At 45.1% G+C, this 12,610-nt stretch overlaps 1 protein-coding gene across 1 annotated transcript; it reads left to right on the top strand.

Moving 5' to 3' along the window:
- The first annotated feature begins 1,312 nt into the window (after positions 1-1,312).
- THAP9 (THAP domain containing 9) lies at positions 1,313-10,440 on the top strand. Its single transcript, XM_019526508.1, has 5 exons — positions 1,313-1,406; positions 3,531-3,726; positions 4,773-5,076; positions 6,636-6,786; positions 7,271-10,440. The coding sequence occupies exons 1-5, from the start codon at positions 1,327-1,329 to the stop codon at positions 9,234-9,236; spliced, it is 2,697 nt and encodes an 898-aa protein (XP_019382053.1). The 5' UTR covers positions 1,313-1,326; the 3' UTR covers positions 9,237-10,440.
- The last annotated feature ends 2,170 nt before the right edge of the window (positions 10,441-12,610 follow it).

Here is a 12,610-nt window from a genome sequence, read left to right as displayed (position 1 = left end):
GGGGGGGGGGGAGGGGGGGGGGGGGGAAAAGGGAAGCAACAAGACCCCAGGCAAAAACAGCATATAGCTTAAATGCGCATGCCATTTAAACCACACAATTCAGTTGGAGAACTGGAGGGTAAAAAGATATGTACTCCACAGACAAGCTTTGGGTAATGCTGCTCTGGTTCAATTGGGATACTGCACTAGGCAGTAACAGTCAATATTTTGAACATCTTGGACAAAAGCTTCTCTCTCACCTTGTATTCAGCCATTTCCTGAAGCGGAGCCATAATGCTCATTTAAGAGCATGCTCAGAGCTAAGGCAGCCAGGAAGGACTCAGGCTTCAGACAAGGATATATTCAGGACAGAAACAGAAAGGATTTCTGCCATAGCAGCTACTATTCAGAGGCAAGCATGCAGCCTTAAGGTCAGAGAGTATACTGGGCAGTGAGATATTAGGGGTAAGTCACAACACTTGCACACATACACTAGCAAGCAAGAACATGCTGCAGGCAGCACAAGAGCCACCATAAGGACCAAGCAACTTTACACAGCTCCCAACTCACCCCTTTCCCCAGGTGCCAGCACAGCAGGGTGCATGGGGTACCCCACAGCAAGTTACTACAGTACTCCCACCTGCACCAGCCCGGGCTATGCTACCAGATCCCTTTCTGGGCATCTCTCAGCAGGGCCTTCTCCCCAGCCTACGGGAACGACATCTCCACAGGGTCTGCAGCCCGAGGCCAGCGCCAGACCTTGGACTTAGCCAGACGCCCTCCCCTGCAGGAGAGCAGGCGGTCAGCAGGCTCCAACACACCCTGGGGGAGGGAAATAAATCAAGGGAAAGCAGTACGACAGCGAGGAGCCCCCCTCCCGCCGCAACCGCCCAACCCTAAGCACCACGGCCACCCCAAAGCAGCATAAGCTGTACACACCAAATCCTTTCCTTCCCTTCCCCCACCCAACCTAACCATCCCCACCCCAGCAGAGAAATTAGACCACTGCGCCCCCGAATATATAGCCGGACAGAGCCCCGGTCCCATTGGCTCCGCGCGTTCCTGCTACTCATTGGCTGACCCCTCCGCTTCCGCCGCAGTTGATTGGCTTCAAGGCCCCTCCTTCATTTCCCCCTCCCCACCCCACTTCCTTCTTCCGCTTCGCCACGTGAAGGTGGGGTGGAATCCGCAGCTAATGAAAAGTTCCGTTTCATGGCAAGACGTAAAGGAAGAGAGAGCCAATGAGAAGCGACACAGGAGCGGCATTAGCCAATCAGATGATTGGCTTCTATGAGCAAAGGTGGCGCTGCTGCGGGAGTCAGCGTGTGGCGCCGGCGCCCGTGGGTCATGACTCGCAGCTGCTCCGCTCTGGGCTGCAGTGCGCGGGACAACGGGTGGAGCCGGGAGCGGGGCATCTCCTTCCACCAGTGAGTGCGGCGCGGTGCGGTCCTGTCCCGTCAGCGGGTCGCGTGACTCCGAGAGCTCGGGATTTGAGGGGACCCGGAAGCGCCCGGGAGCCCGCGCTGAGCCCCGCTGCATGGAACGGGCGCCTACTGCCTTGATATGGCCTCTGCACAGGTCCTATCTATGTACATACATGCGCACACACAGCTGTATATGTGTACGTATGTATGGATGTATGCATACAGATATATCCATATGTGTGTGTACATGTGCGTGTGCCTGCACACATGTATATATAGATGTACACATATATATGTATACACATGTATGTGTGTAAGATCATACAGAACTGGGCTAGACATTGGTGACGTGTAGGGGTACACACAGGTGCACCCCCAGAGAAAAGCACTGCTGGTGGCACCTGTAGGCAGTGGCTACTCACCACCGCCGCCTCCTCCCCCTGCCGTCAACACTGCTGGTGGTGTCTGCGGGTGGTTGCTGATTGTTGCTGGCCACTGCTGATGCTGCTAGCAACCTCTGCAGATAGTTGCCAAATGCTGGTTGGTATTTACCCCTTCCCCCACTCCCACTCCTGCTGTCAACACCGACGTGGCCATCTGTGGGAGCTCCCTGCTTGCTGCTACCTGTGAGCAGTTGCTGTACCCAGCCAGCCTCCAGGGGCACATGTTCATGGGGCCAGATGCACCTAGGTCAGACTATCTGGCCCTGTGTCCCAATGGCAGAGAGCAGATGCTGAAAGAGAGTGTGACTTGAACATGACCGGTGGTTTCCCACTGTTCCTCTCTCACTTGCAGACTCCAGCATTTACATTCTAGGAAATTCTGATTCAGAGGCTATGCCCCTGTTTCCCGTACTCAATAGCTACTGATGCCCCTTCCCTCCAAGAATATGTCTTTTCCATGTTTTGAATCTGGCTAAACAGGCAGCTTCCACAACATCTGGTGGCTGGGAGTTCCATGCTTGGCTGACACGCTGCATGAAAATGAACTTCCTTTGGTTAGTTTTAGACTTAACAGTGTGCTAGTTTTATTCTGAGAAATTTCAAAGCTCAAGAGGCAAGGCTTGTTGTGGGTGAGATCTCTTATTAGACCAGCTGCAGGAGGGAGACATAGGCAAGCTTTCCAATGCAAGACCTTCTTTAGGTCCTTGAATGTGTTGCTTGAAAAGCTTGCATAAGTAGTCACATATTCACTGGCAAAGATTGCAAATCATTGGGGATTAAAGTCAGTCCATACTGAAGTTAGCACCATAACCCTCACCCAAAAGGGAGCAATTCTGCAAGACTGTGAAGGCACTTAGGGTATTTATAGATGGGGAGGGGCAGCGCTTTAATTAGGACAGCTCCAAGAGCTGGGCTGATTGGAAGTGCCTGGAGCATCTCATGTCTCAGCATCCCTGCTCTGAAAAAAATGGTGGCAGGGCACTTTAAACTAAAGCTCGCTCGGTTGAGCTTTAGTTCAAAGCACTCTGTTGCCGTTTTTCAGTGCGGGGACGCTGATGCACGTGATGCTGGAGTCTGCTGGAGCATGGTAATTAGCATGTTCTAGCAGATTCAATTGAGTCTGCTCCCTTCATGTGTATAGGAGCCCTCAGGTACTAACCTGCTTGAATCTGCATTTTCCTGTGCTTTAACTGGCCTCAGTAAGTGTTGAGCTGAATTTCTAATACCACCCTTACTTTATCTCAACCATGCTGTTGGCCCAGTAGAAGATATTACCCAGAAAATAATGGATTTTGCAGACAGGGAGGAAAGGACTCTTCAATCAAAAAAGGCTACACAATATTTCAGCAGATTTTATCTTTATCTTTCTCCAACAAAATTACTTTTTGTTAGAGACCAATCCAGTGCCATTTCAGTATGCCAAACCTCAATTTTTCAGAGTGAAAGTGATATTAGGAATACTCTGACCTGTTCCCTAGTTAAGGGCCTTTAGGACAGTCAAGTTGTAACTTGCCAAAACCCAAATGTTGGTATATGAAGGACTCTTTCTGTTTCACACACCTTTGTACATTTAGAAGGCTATCTTGGACTCAGTGGAGTCATATGGGTTTTATACCAATGTAGGGGCAGAATTTGGCTCTGATGGAGGTGCAGTTATAAGACAGCTCTGCTACTTTTGTTGCAGGTTTCCCATTGATGCCATACAGCGTAATAAATGGATCCATGCTGTTAATCGAGCAGACCCTAAAAGCAAAAAGGTTTGGATTCCAGGGCCTGGAGCCATCTTGTGTTCCAAACATTTTACAGAAACAGACTTTGAATCATATGGCATGAGAAGAAAATTACGGAAAGGAACTGTGCCTTCTCTTTTTCAATACAAGGTAGCTGAAAAGAATTTTTAAGAAAATTGCCGTGCTTGAAAATGCATAAAAACTTTAAAAATAAAAGATAAAATGACAACAAATGTTTTGCAACTCGGGTAAAGCCACAGCAGCACAAATTTAAATCTCTGTAGGTGGTTTCCTGTCAGACAATTTGAAAAATAAACCAAAATTAGGAAAAAATATGGAGGGGGAGGTTGCATTTCTTTCCAAAAATGAATGCCCAAATTTGTTTGCTATGTAGAATTTTAAAAAAGCACCTCACAACAGTGTTGGGAGGTGTGAAGTCCTCAGCGTGAAGACCTTATTTGCCAAAAGTGTTGTATGATGCACTGTTTTATCCAATTGTTATAATATGAGCTGATGAATAATAGCTCTCTTTCTCCAATTCATGCCAGATGCACCCCAGGGGTGCACCTGTATTTCTGTTAATTAGTTATTGACTGACTATAACCAGCTTACAAACTGACACTATTTTATCACTAAATTTAAATGTTAACTGCTGTTTTCATGAGACTGTAAGGCTACCAAAGCTGGTCTTTTAAATGTATCTGATTGCATCTTTCTGCTCATCTGTCACACCTATTTTTATATTATAGACTTTATTTTACCTTTATTTTTCCTAAATACATCTTCCCCCCCTGCCCAAATTTCAGATAATGTCTCCAAGCTTCTTATTTCTTCTCACATTTGAACAGTTTTCCACTGCCTACCATAGCTTTGCTTTTCATTTGGCAAGGTTCTTTTTATAACAACGACGGTGAGACCATTACTCTGTCTTTCTGTGTAATTTAGATTCTAGAGACCTGAGAGCATCTTTTGTCCTATGTTGTGTTTTCTTCAAAATAATAATACCCTTCTTATGGCAGAATACCTTGTACACTATCCAGTGTTCCCCATACATTGGAGAGAGATCCAGTTAATCAAAGATTAGTTACAAGACCAAAAACTTGGGGTGCATTGTTAGTTAACTGTAACTATGTGCCTGTTTGGATTATTTTACCTCTGTAGTAGCCTCTAGATCCTTTTTTTCTTTTTTCCTTCAGGAATCTCCGAGTACACGCCCTAGAAACAGAACATCTAAGAAAGCATTAAAGCAGCCACTGTTAACCCATATCCCTGATAAGGAGGCCATTACCGAAGACCACAACTACAGTTTAAAGGGTGTGACAGCTGCTGAGCAACAGACAGAGACAAAAGAAATATTACAGTCACCCACAAGAAAATGCCTTGCAACACAAAGGGGCCTCCCACACCAAAAAGGAAATGTAATCAATGTCATCAATGAGCTGGCAGAGAAGCAGCTGCTGTCTGAAGAAGCTGCAAATTTGCTGAAAGCACAATTTTCAGGTACTATGAAGGGTTTCCGTATAGGCTTTTCAGGAAAGGGACTGCATCAGGATACATTTTTACCCAGTGTATAACCCAGTCAGAACTGGACCCCATTGGGGCACCTTGGTTCTGCTAATCTGTGAACAACTGCCATAAGCAGAGGCTTTGGAGAAAGTCTTTCCTTTTTTTGTAGATCTCTTAAATCAGTTGCTCAGGTAACTTGCTGTCAGCCTGATCCTGCAGGGTGCTGACCTCCTTTGACGCCTGTTGCAGTTATGGTGAATTGATGGACTCACCTGGACCATGAGTCCCAGAAACCACTTAGACATTGGGAGTCTGTTCCACTCTGATCACCAAACGATTGGTCTTTCCCTTGTCTTTTGCATTTGCCTGGGTTAAGTTCAGGCCTTCCTCAGCCTTGTAGGATTCAAGTCCTCTTCCTATGACCCAAGGGCTTTCCTGGGCCCACCTATATAGTCCTTTGAGCTTCAGGTTCTCTCTCACTCTCTGCCCTCCTGGTCTCTGGGCCAGCCTACCCAGTCCTGTGGACTGCAGGCCCTGGTCCCTAATTTGCAGTCTGACCCCATCTCCACTCCCCACACAATAGCAGAGACTCCCCAGGCACTCCCTGTGGCTTCAAAACCCCCTCAGAGCTGCTTTTGGTCCTCCAGCCTTACACAGTAGTAAAGAGTAAACTTATAACATAAATGACTTCAGTGCTGGGCATTGCTGAGCTTCCTTTGGCCTCTGTGGTCTGGAGCTCCTCCCCCCCTTGGCTGGTCAAAGCCAGACTGAGGCCTCAACAAGGATGCCTTATAAAACCTGTAACCATGCTCCCCTTCACCCCAGCTCATCTGACTAATCACTTCCCCATCAGGCCTGTCAACCATGGCCCGGGGTCCCACAGTCTCTGTGTTTCAGGTTCTGATTGCTCTTTCTGCACCTGGGGTGAGCAGCTGTTTTTGAATTATATGGCATGAGAAGGGCCCATTAGAATTTTTCAAATGACCTGCTATGGCATTATGCTGTTAGCCTGATCATGCAAGGTACTGAGATCCTTTGACTCCTGTTGTGGTCACAGTGAATTGAGGGGCTCACTTGGACCACAAACCCCAATTAGTTTTATAAGCACTTTGCATCTGTAGATCCCAAAGGCAGGAGCATCTCAACAGCTCTCTCCAGCAACTTGAGGGGTAGAACCAAGCATGTGCTCCATACTGTGCACATACAGAGAGACAGGCAGCATGCCAAGGAGTGCAAAGTCTGAAAAGGAAACAAGTCAAGACAGCAGTCATTGGCTACCCACAGAAGAGGACAGTCCAACTGACAAGGATATCACAGGTGCAGACATTTCTTGGGTTGTGTCCTCCTTGCAGGGAGAGAGAATGCATTAGCAAACCTGAATGTTGCTTTTTCACAACAAATGTACTCAAATAAATGGTGCCATTAGGATTTAGAGCTGTGTCTTGTCAATCACAGCTCATTCTTATCCCACATCTCATGCCAGTGCAGTTGTGCTTTTCTTCCAATCTACTCTTCATGCCTCTTACCAAGGTGCTTTTTATTTCTAAAAACAGATTTGCCATGGGGATTGCCTGGCTGGAGACAGATGGCAAAATACTCCGCAGAAATGCGGCAGTTCGCCTGCACACTCCACATCTACAGCAGTAAAGCCTACGATTATCTAAGAAAGATTTTTCCCTTGCCTCATCCTTCCAGTTTAACAACGTGAGTCTTCATTCTCGCTACCGTACTAGGTTTCTAGGTTTCCAAAAAGTAAGAAAGAGCTAGACTGCAAATGCATGAAACAGGGCTTGTTTAGAGGGAGAAGTTAAGTGCAATAATAGCGCATGAATTTATAGCGTGCTAGATACTCTGTGCTAACTCAGTGCAGGGACACATAGTACACTTGCAAAGTGGAGTAAGCTGCCTCGCAGTTAGTGTGTAGACAAGCCCTGAAAATAGTAAAGAGAGTATTGTGAAGAAAGGACTGGCCAGGGTTTCAGGCAGGAACAGCAAAGTATGAAAACTGGTCTTCAGGACAGTAGCTGAACATCTCATTCTGTTGGGTTTCAGTGCCTTATATGCAGTTTCTGAGTATTAATTTGCATTGAATATCTGTTCTGTTTAACACTTTACCAAGTCATAAAACCTATTGTCTCTATCTCCTTTAAAGTATCACTCCTAATTATTTCCTCCTTTTCTCTTCCAGTTGGTTGTCTAGTGATGATGCTAATCCAGGCTTCAGCAATAGCATCTTTTCTTGCCTGCAGCAAAAAGTGGAGAAGGGTGAACAGGCCTATCAATACTGTTCCCTGCTAGTAGATGGTTTGGCTCTTAGGAAACAGTTGGATTGGGACCCCAGGATTCAACATTTGACTGGGTTTATGGATCTGGGGGTAGGAGTACTAGATGCTGATGAAGCACCGCAGGCCTCTGAAGCTATAGTCTTAATGGCAGTAGGGGTTCTTGGTCGCTGGACAGCTCCTTTGGGTTATTTCTTTGTAAATGGAGCCACTGGCCATATGCTAGCTCAACTGCTGCATCAGGCTATCAACAAGCTGAGCAATATCGGTATTGTGGTTCTCTCTGTGACTTCTGCTGCCAGTGCTCATGGCATGGAGACAGCAAAGGCACTGGGTGTGCGCATGGATGTTGACAATATGCAGTGCACTTTTCAGCACCCTCACAGCTCCACTCATCAGATCGCCTACTTCTTTGACACTTGCCACCTGCTGCAGCTAATAAGGAATGCATTTCAGTGCTTTCACAGGATAGAGCACACCTGTGAAACAGCCCACTGGCAGCATATAGTGGACCTAGCGGCTCTGCAGGAGAAGAGATTATTACGCACCAGCAGCAGCTGCTTGTTGGGCTCACTCACAAACAGGGAGAGCTGTTACTTGAAAGTGAACTATGCTGCACAGCTGTTCAGTGATGGTGTTGCGAGCGCACTGCAGTGGCTCCAGCTGTCTGGCCTGTCTTCATTTCAGAATTGTAAAGGTACCATCAGACTTGTGCGCTTGGTGAGCAGTCTCTCTGACATTTTTCATGTCAGAAGCCCTTATGGGAAAGGATTGAAAGGGCCTTTGTCACCCAAAAATTATGCCAAGATCAATTGCCTCTTAACTGAGGCCAAGAGCATCTTTGTCACATTAACTGATGCTACAGGGAGATGTGTTCTGAAAAGCAAACGGAAATTAGGATTTCTGGGCTTCCTGCTTAATGCTGAAAGCTTAAAATGGCTTTATGTCAACTACATATTGCCAGAGAGCACAGCATTCTGCTACCTCCTAACTCATGCATTCAGCCTAGACCACCTGGAACAGTTCCTTGGGACTCTCAAGCAAGCATGTGCAGGTAGCAATAATCCTACATGCACCATGTTCCAGGCTGCTTATTGTCAGCTGCTGACCAGTGATAGTTTGATGCGAGGATCCCAGGAGAATAACTTAGTAGGTGATACAAGCACTTTAGATGCTTCTCTTCTTCGCAGGAAAAACTTAACACTTCACAAGACATTTTCTCAATTGAATCTGGGTGGGACAGAGAGTACATCAATGGATTACATGTACTCTGCTGGCCTTGTTTCCTTGTATTCCCCACTGAGCAATGTGTTGATAGATCTGTCGCTGTATGAAGAAAGCATCACTGGCACTGCTGGCTTTGTCGCTGAGAAGTTAGCCGCTCTTAAAAAATGCGAAGCTTGCTTTGCTTCTCTTTTTGAGTTGGATCATGAAATCCTAAACTGCGGTTCTCTGTTATGCATAAAAAAGATGGGTGGCTTGAGTTTGCCTTCAGAGAGTATGCGTCAGATTGTCAGTACTGCTGAGCAAGTCCTGAGGACACATGTGAGAATGGTAGAATCTAGCTTAAACCCAAAACAAAGGGATTTGTATCTAGAACAGAAAATTTTACATGAGCTTTCAGGACACACTCCCTTCTTCCCCAGCTTAACTGATCATCTGTGGGATGGGGAATTGCATGTTGTCAATCACTACACAGTCCTGTTAAGGGAAATAGTACAATGTTATTTACATATCAAAGCTGAACTTGCAAAAACATGGGGTTTGGAATACTGTTCTGGAAGGCATGGATTGAAGAGATTGCCTAAGAGAGTTTCATGTTCATCCTCATTAAAGACTTATAAATCTATTCAAATCTTACCTGTGCCATAATGACTCATTCATTTGTTACATGTTAACAGATCTCCCCTTGAGTAATGTTTAGATAAGGTGCTCTGTACAGTTCAGCTATCAGAGAACTGAGATGGTGCTTTCCATTCAATATCTCAGTAGAATTGTCTCTGGATGGTTAATAAAGGGAGTCCAACAAGGACAGGCAATCTTGTGTTAGAAATGGAAAGCAGTTTGATTTTTATCCTGCGTTCCCATTTAAAAGTACTGCAAAGCTACTGCGAAATACAGAAGATGGCAGGCCTTGATTTTGTTGGCAATTGGAAATGCACATTGAGCTGCAGTTAGTTGCTACCACTCCCCTCTACTGCCAGCTTCTTGGGCCCAGGGGGATGACATCATCCTGTGGTCAGAGGGGGTTGAACACCCCTGATATAAATCACTCTATGCTTGCCTCAGGCAGTGGTCAGTGAACAAGTTCCCTTTAGTTACTTTAATAACACATATGAGAAGAGATCTTGATTTTAGGTACCTCAGTAGGAATAAGAGAACTTTGTGGTGAGCAGTAAAACTAAATGGGAAAGGACTGGGGGCAGAAAAGCTGTCATGGAGCTAGACATGGGTAGAGTGAGTGCTTTTACATGTTTGTCTGTGTAAATCTATATCATCCTATACAGAAAGTGGGAAGTCACTTGGTTAATAGTTACAGGTGTGTTTGACCCTGCCACGCAGAGCTTGCAGTATGAAGACAGGTACAGCAGAAAACCTACTGGAAAGTAATACTTGAGAAATTTTTGCTTTATAGTTCCCCCCAGCCCTAAAAAGTGCATTGAAGGTAGTGCAGATGGTTTGACAGCCAGGGTCCCGATTTGCAGATTTCATGAAAGATGCAAAGGAAAGGGTGAGCTGGAAGATTGGTCTGCACAGAAGGGGAGCAGAAGATTAAATGGAGGGAATGTTGGACAAAGAAGGGACAAGATAAGATCATAGGTGCACTATCAGCTGACTCTGCAAGATGGTGAAAGGCAATTGAGTACCTAAGGTGGAGTAGCTCATTTGGAAGAAGCTATGCACAGTAACCGGGACTTGAGAAAGCAGTGTATAGGCTATCATATGCATGCAATGCCATGTATAACAGCCTCCTGCCCTGGATGAGATACTTCAGTTGGTTTACCTGTGTACTAAAGTAACCTTGGACAGCAAATGTTATCAAATACACAAAATAATAAAAAGCACCTTACTTTTTTTCTTTTGGTTTCTTTTGTTTTATATTCCCTCAACCCCCCCTTCTCGCTAGGACCTTCTTTTAGTATTCACCTTTTTGGTTCTGTTACTTCCTTCCGTTAACATGTTTCATGTTCTTTTACTCTAGGGGTGACCAACCTGTAGCATGCATACCACAAGTGGAACAGGTGTTACCCAGATTACAGGTACCCTTGTGGGTATATTACTGTTTAAAGATGCAGAAACAGGTCTACAGGCCAACCTTTTATTTGCTTCCACTTTAAAACATGAAAACAAACATTTATCTGAAATCTATCTTGCTACCTGCAACAGCACAATACAGATCTCACCTATATCAGCTGGGGAGACTGGAGGGGTGGGAGAAGGGTGGCACAGATTGGCAGCTGGTCTCAAGTTTGCTGAGTTCTGCAAGTTTCCTTCTAGCCTATGCCCAATATTTATAGTTGGCCAATTCTAACAAATGATCTCGGATTGGTTTTTATTTAAGTTTCTTTGCTTCACTGAAACTTTTGGAACAGAACTGAACCTCTAGATCTCTTGTGGACTTAGAAGGTGTCAGGATTTATATCTTAGAGAAAGAAAGAAGGAGGGTTTCTTATCTCCTTTCCTTCCCCATTGTGGAGTGTTGCTCAATGCTGGCCTGTTTTTGTTTATTTGTTTGTTTACCTTAGTTTATGGTCTTCTCTGACACGGCTGCTTTTTTTTTTGGTTTTTGTTTGTTTGTTTTTTGTTTGTTTGTTTGTTTTTTTTACAGATTATCTAAACATCATTATGTTAAAAATATATCTATTATAGCAAAGTAACATCTGATACATTTAGTTACATCATTCTGTACTTCTGTTTTAAGATAAAGCTATGATATACTGTATTTGGATTACTTAATGTGTGGGCCTCCCTTATAGCCTTTCAGGATTTGTGCCTTGTTTAATTGTGTTTGTTTGATGGCTTCCTTTCATTGCTAAGTTAGTTGTCACATCTCCAAAGGTTCATGCTATGGTCACTCAGAAACAGGCTTTGGGCCTTCTGTTTAGCAATACTGCAGCTTGGCAGCACAGGGCATACACCGGATCTGAGAGGGGCAGACAGCATAGTGGTAAGCAGAGCATGGAGCAGACAGCAGAGCAGCAGATCAGGTAGGAAGCGGAAAGAACAGCAGGTCAGGCAGGGGAAAGCGAGACTGGCACTTTGGGATGGTGTGGGGCTAATTTGTGGCACTCCTGTCAAAGGTTGGCCCCCACTGCTTTATTCCATGCTGTTAACAGTTAACAACTCTTACATTTTACTCAGTAGTTCCTTTTTTTTGTATAGCTCCTCCTCTCCCTTCATCATTTAATTTCCTCTTTGTGGGGAATTATTATAACTTAATGCATCCAATCCTGAGAGGGGCTGCATGCTTTCTAGTTCAGTTGACTTGAATGGGGGTCTGGGTGCACCTCACCTGGTAGGAGCAAACCCAGTAATAGTATCATGAAAGAAACATCCCAACAGGAATTGGTTTTAAGAACAGAAAACCCAAGAGCTATGTATGCCTTTTAAGATAAGAGTGTGTGTACAATGATAAAAAGCAAAGATTTTGACTGGGAACCTCAGATTGTTTACACACTTTAACTCTCCTGGTATACTTGTCAAGTAGATGGGGAGGAGATATATTGGCTATTTCACATGCCCCTGAAACAGTCACCTTTCAGGGAAGCACATAGTAATGTTACAGAATGGCATAAGACAGGAAACAGCAAATCCCACACCCACTTTAAAGTCTTGGAGAAGCCTAAGCGAAACCTGATTGCTCCAGCTAGAAGTCAGTTGGGCACCAAAATGAAGTTTCTTTCCTTTCTTGCCTAAAATGCCCCCAGAAGTCTAATAATCACAGTACTTCAGTCCCACCCACTAGAAAATATCAATGAGCTTACACTTAACATTATACTTCAGCTTTGATTGAAGTATCAGTTCCAAAGACAGCCAGCTCTGGAATCACTAGTTTCACTGCCAGTGAGGTGGTGTTGTATGCAAGTAGTAGCCCAGCCAAGCCAGGTGAATCTTGGATAGGGTAAGGGACAGAGGACAGGGCAGCCTGGCTATAGGCCAAATATTAAGGGCCTGAATTCAGATAGTGTTATAAAAAAAGAATGGAGGAGCCCAAGGCTGCGTACTCCTGAGTTTTTATGCACATC

The sequence above is a fragment of the Gavialis gangeticus genome, unplaced genomic scaffold, assembly GCF_001723915.1.
Source record: "Gavialis gangeticus isolate Ggan-Ray unplaced genomic scaffold, GavGan_comp1, whole genome shotgun sequence".
Classification (NCBI taxonomy): domain Eukaryota; kingdom Metazoa; phylum Chordata; order Crocodylia; family Gavialidae; genus Gavialis; species Gavialis gangeticus.
The sequence above is the reverse complement of the archived record's forward strand: the minus strand, read 5'-3'. Positions and strand labels throughout refer to the sequence as shown.

What these genes read in the sequence shown, in the direction of transcription:
- THAP9 (XM_019526508.1), top strand. Translation starts at nt 1,327, where the DNA reads ATGACTCGCAGCTGCTCCGCTCTGGGCTGCAGTGCGCGGGACAACGGG. An exon ending in CTTCTCTTTTTCAATACAAG is followed by an intron (nt 3,727 to 4,772) that starts GTAGCTGAAAAG and finishes TTTTTCCTTCAG; the next exon opens with GAATCTCCGAGTACACGCCC. An exon ending in CATCCTTCCAGTTTAACAAC is followed by an intron (nt 6,787 to 7,270) that starts GTGAGTCTTCAT and finishes TTTCTCTTCCAG; the next exon opens with TTGGTTGTCTAGTGATGATG.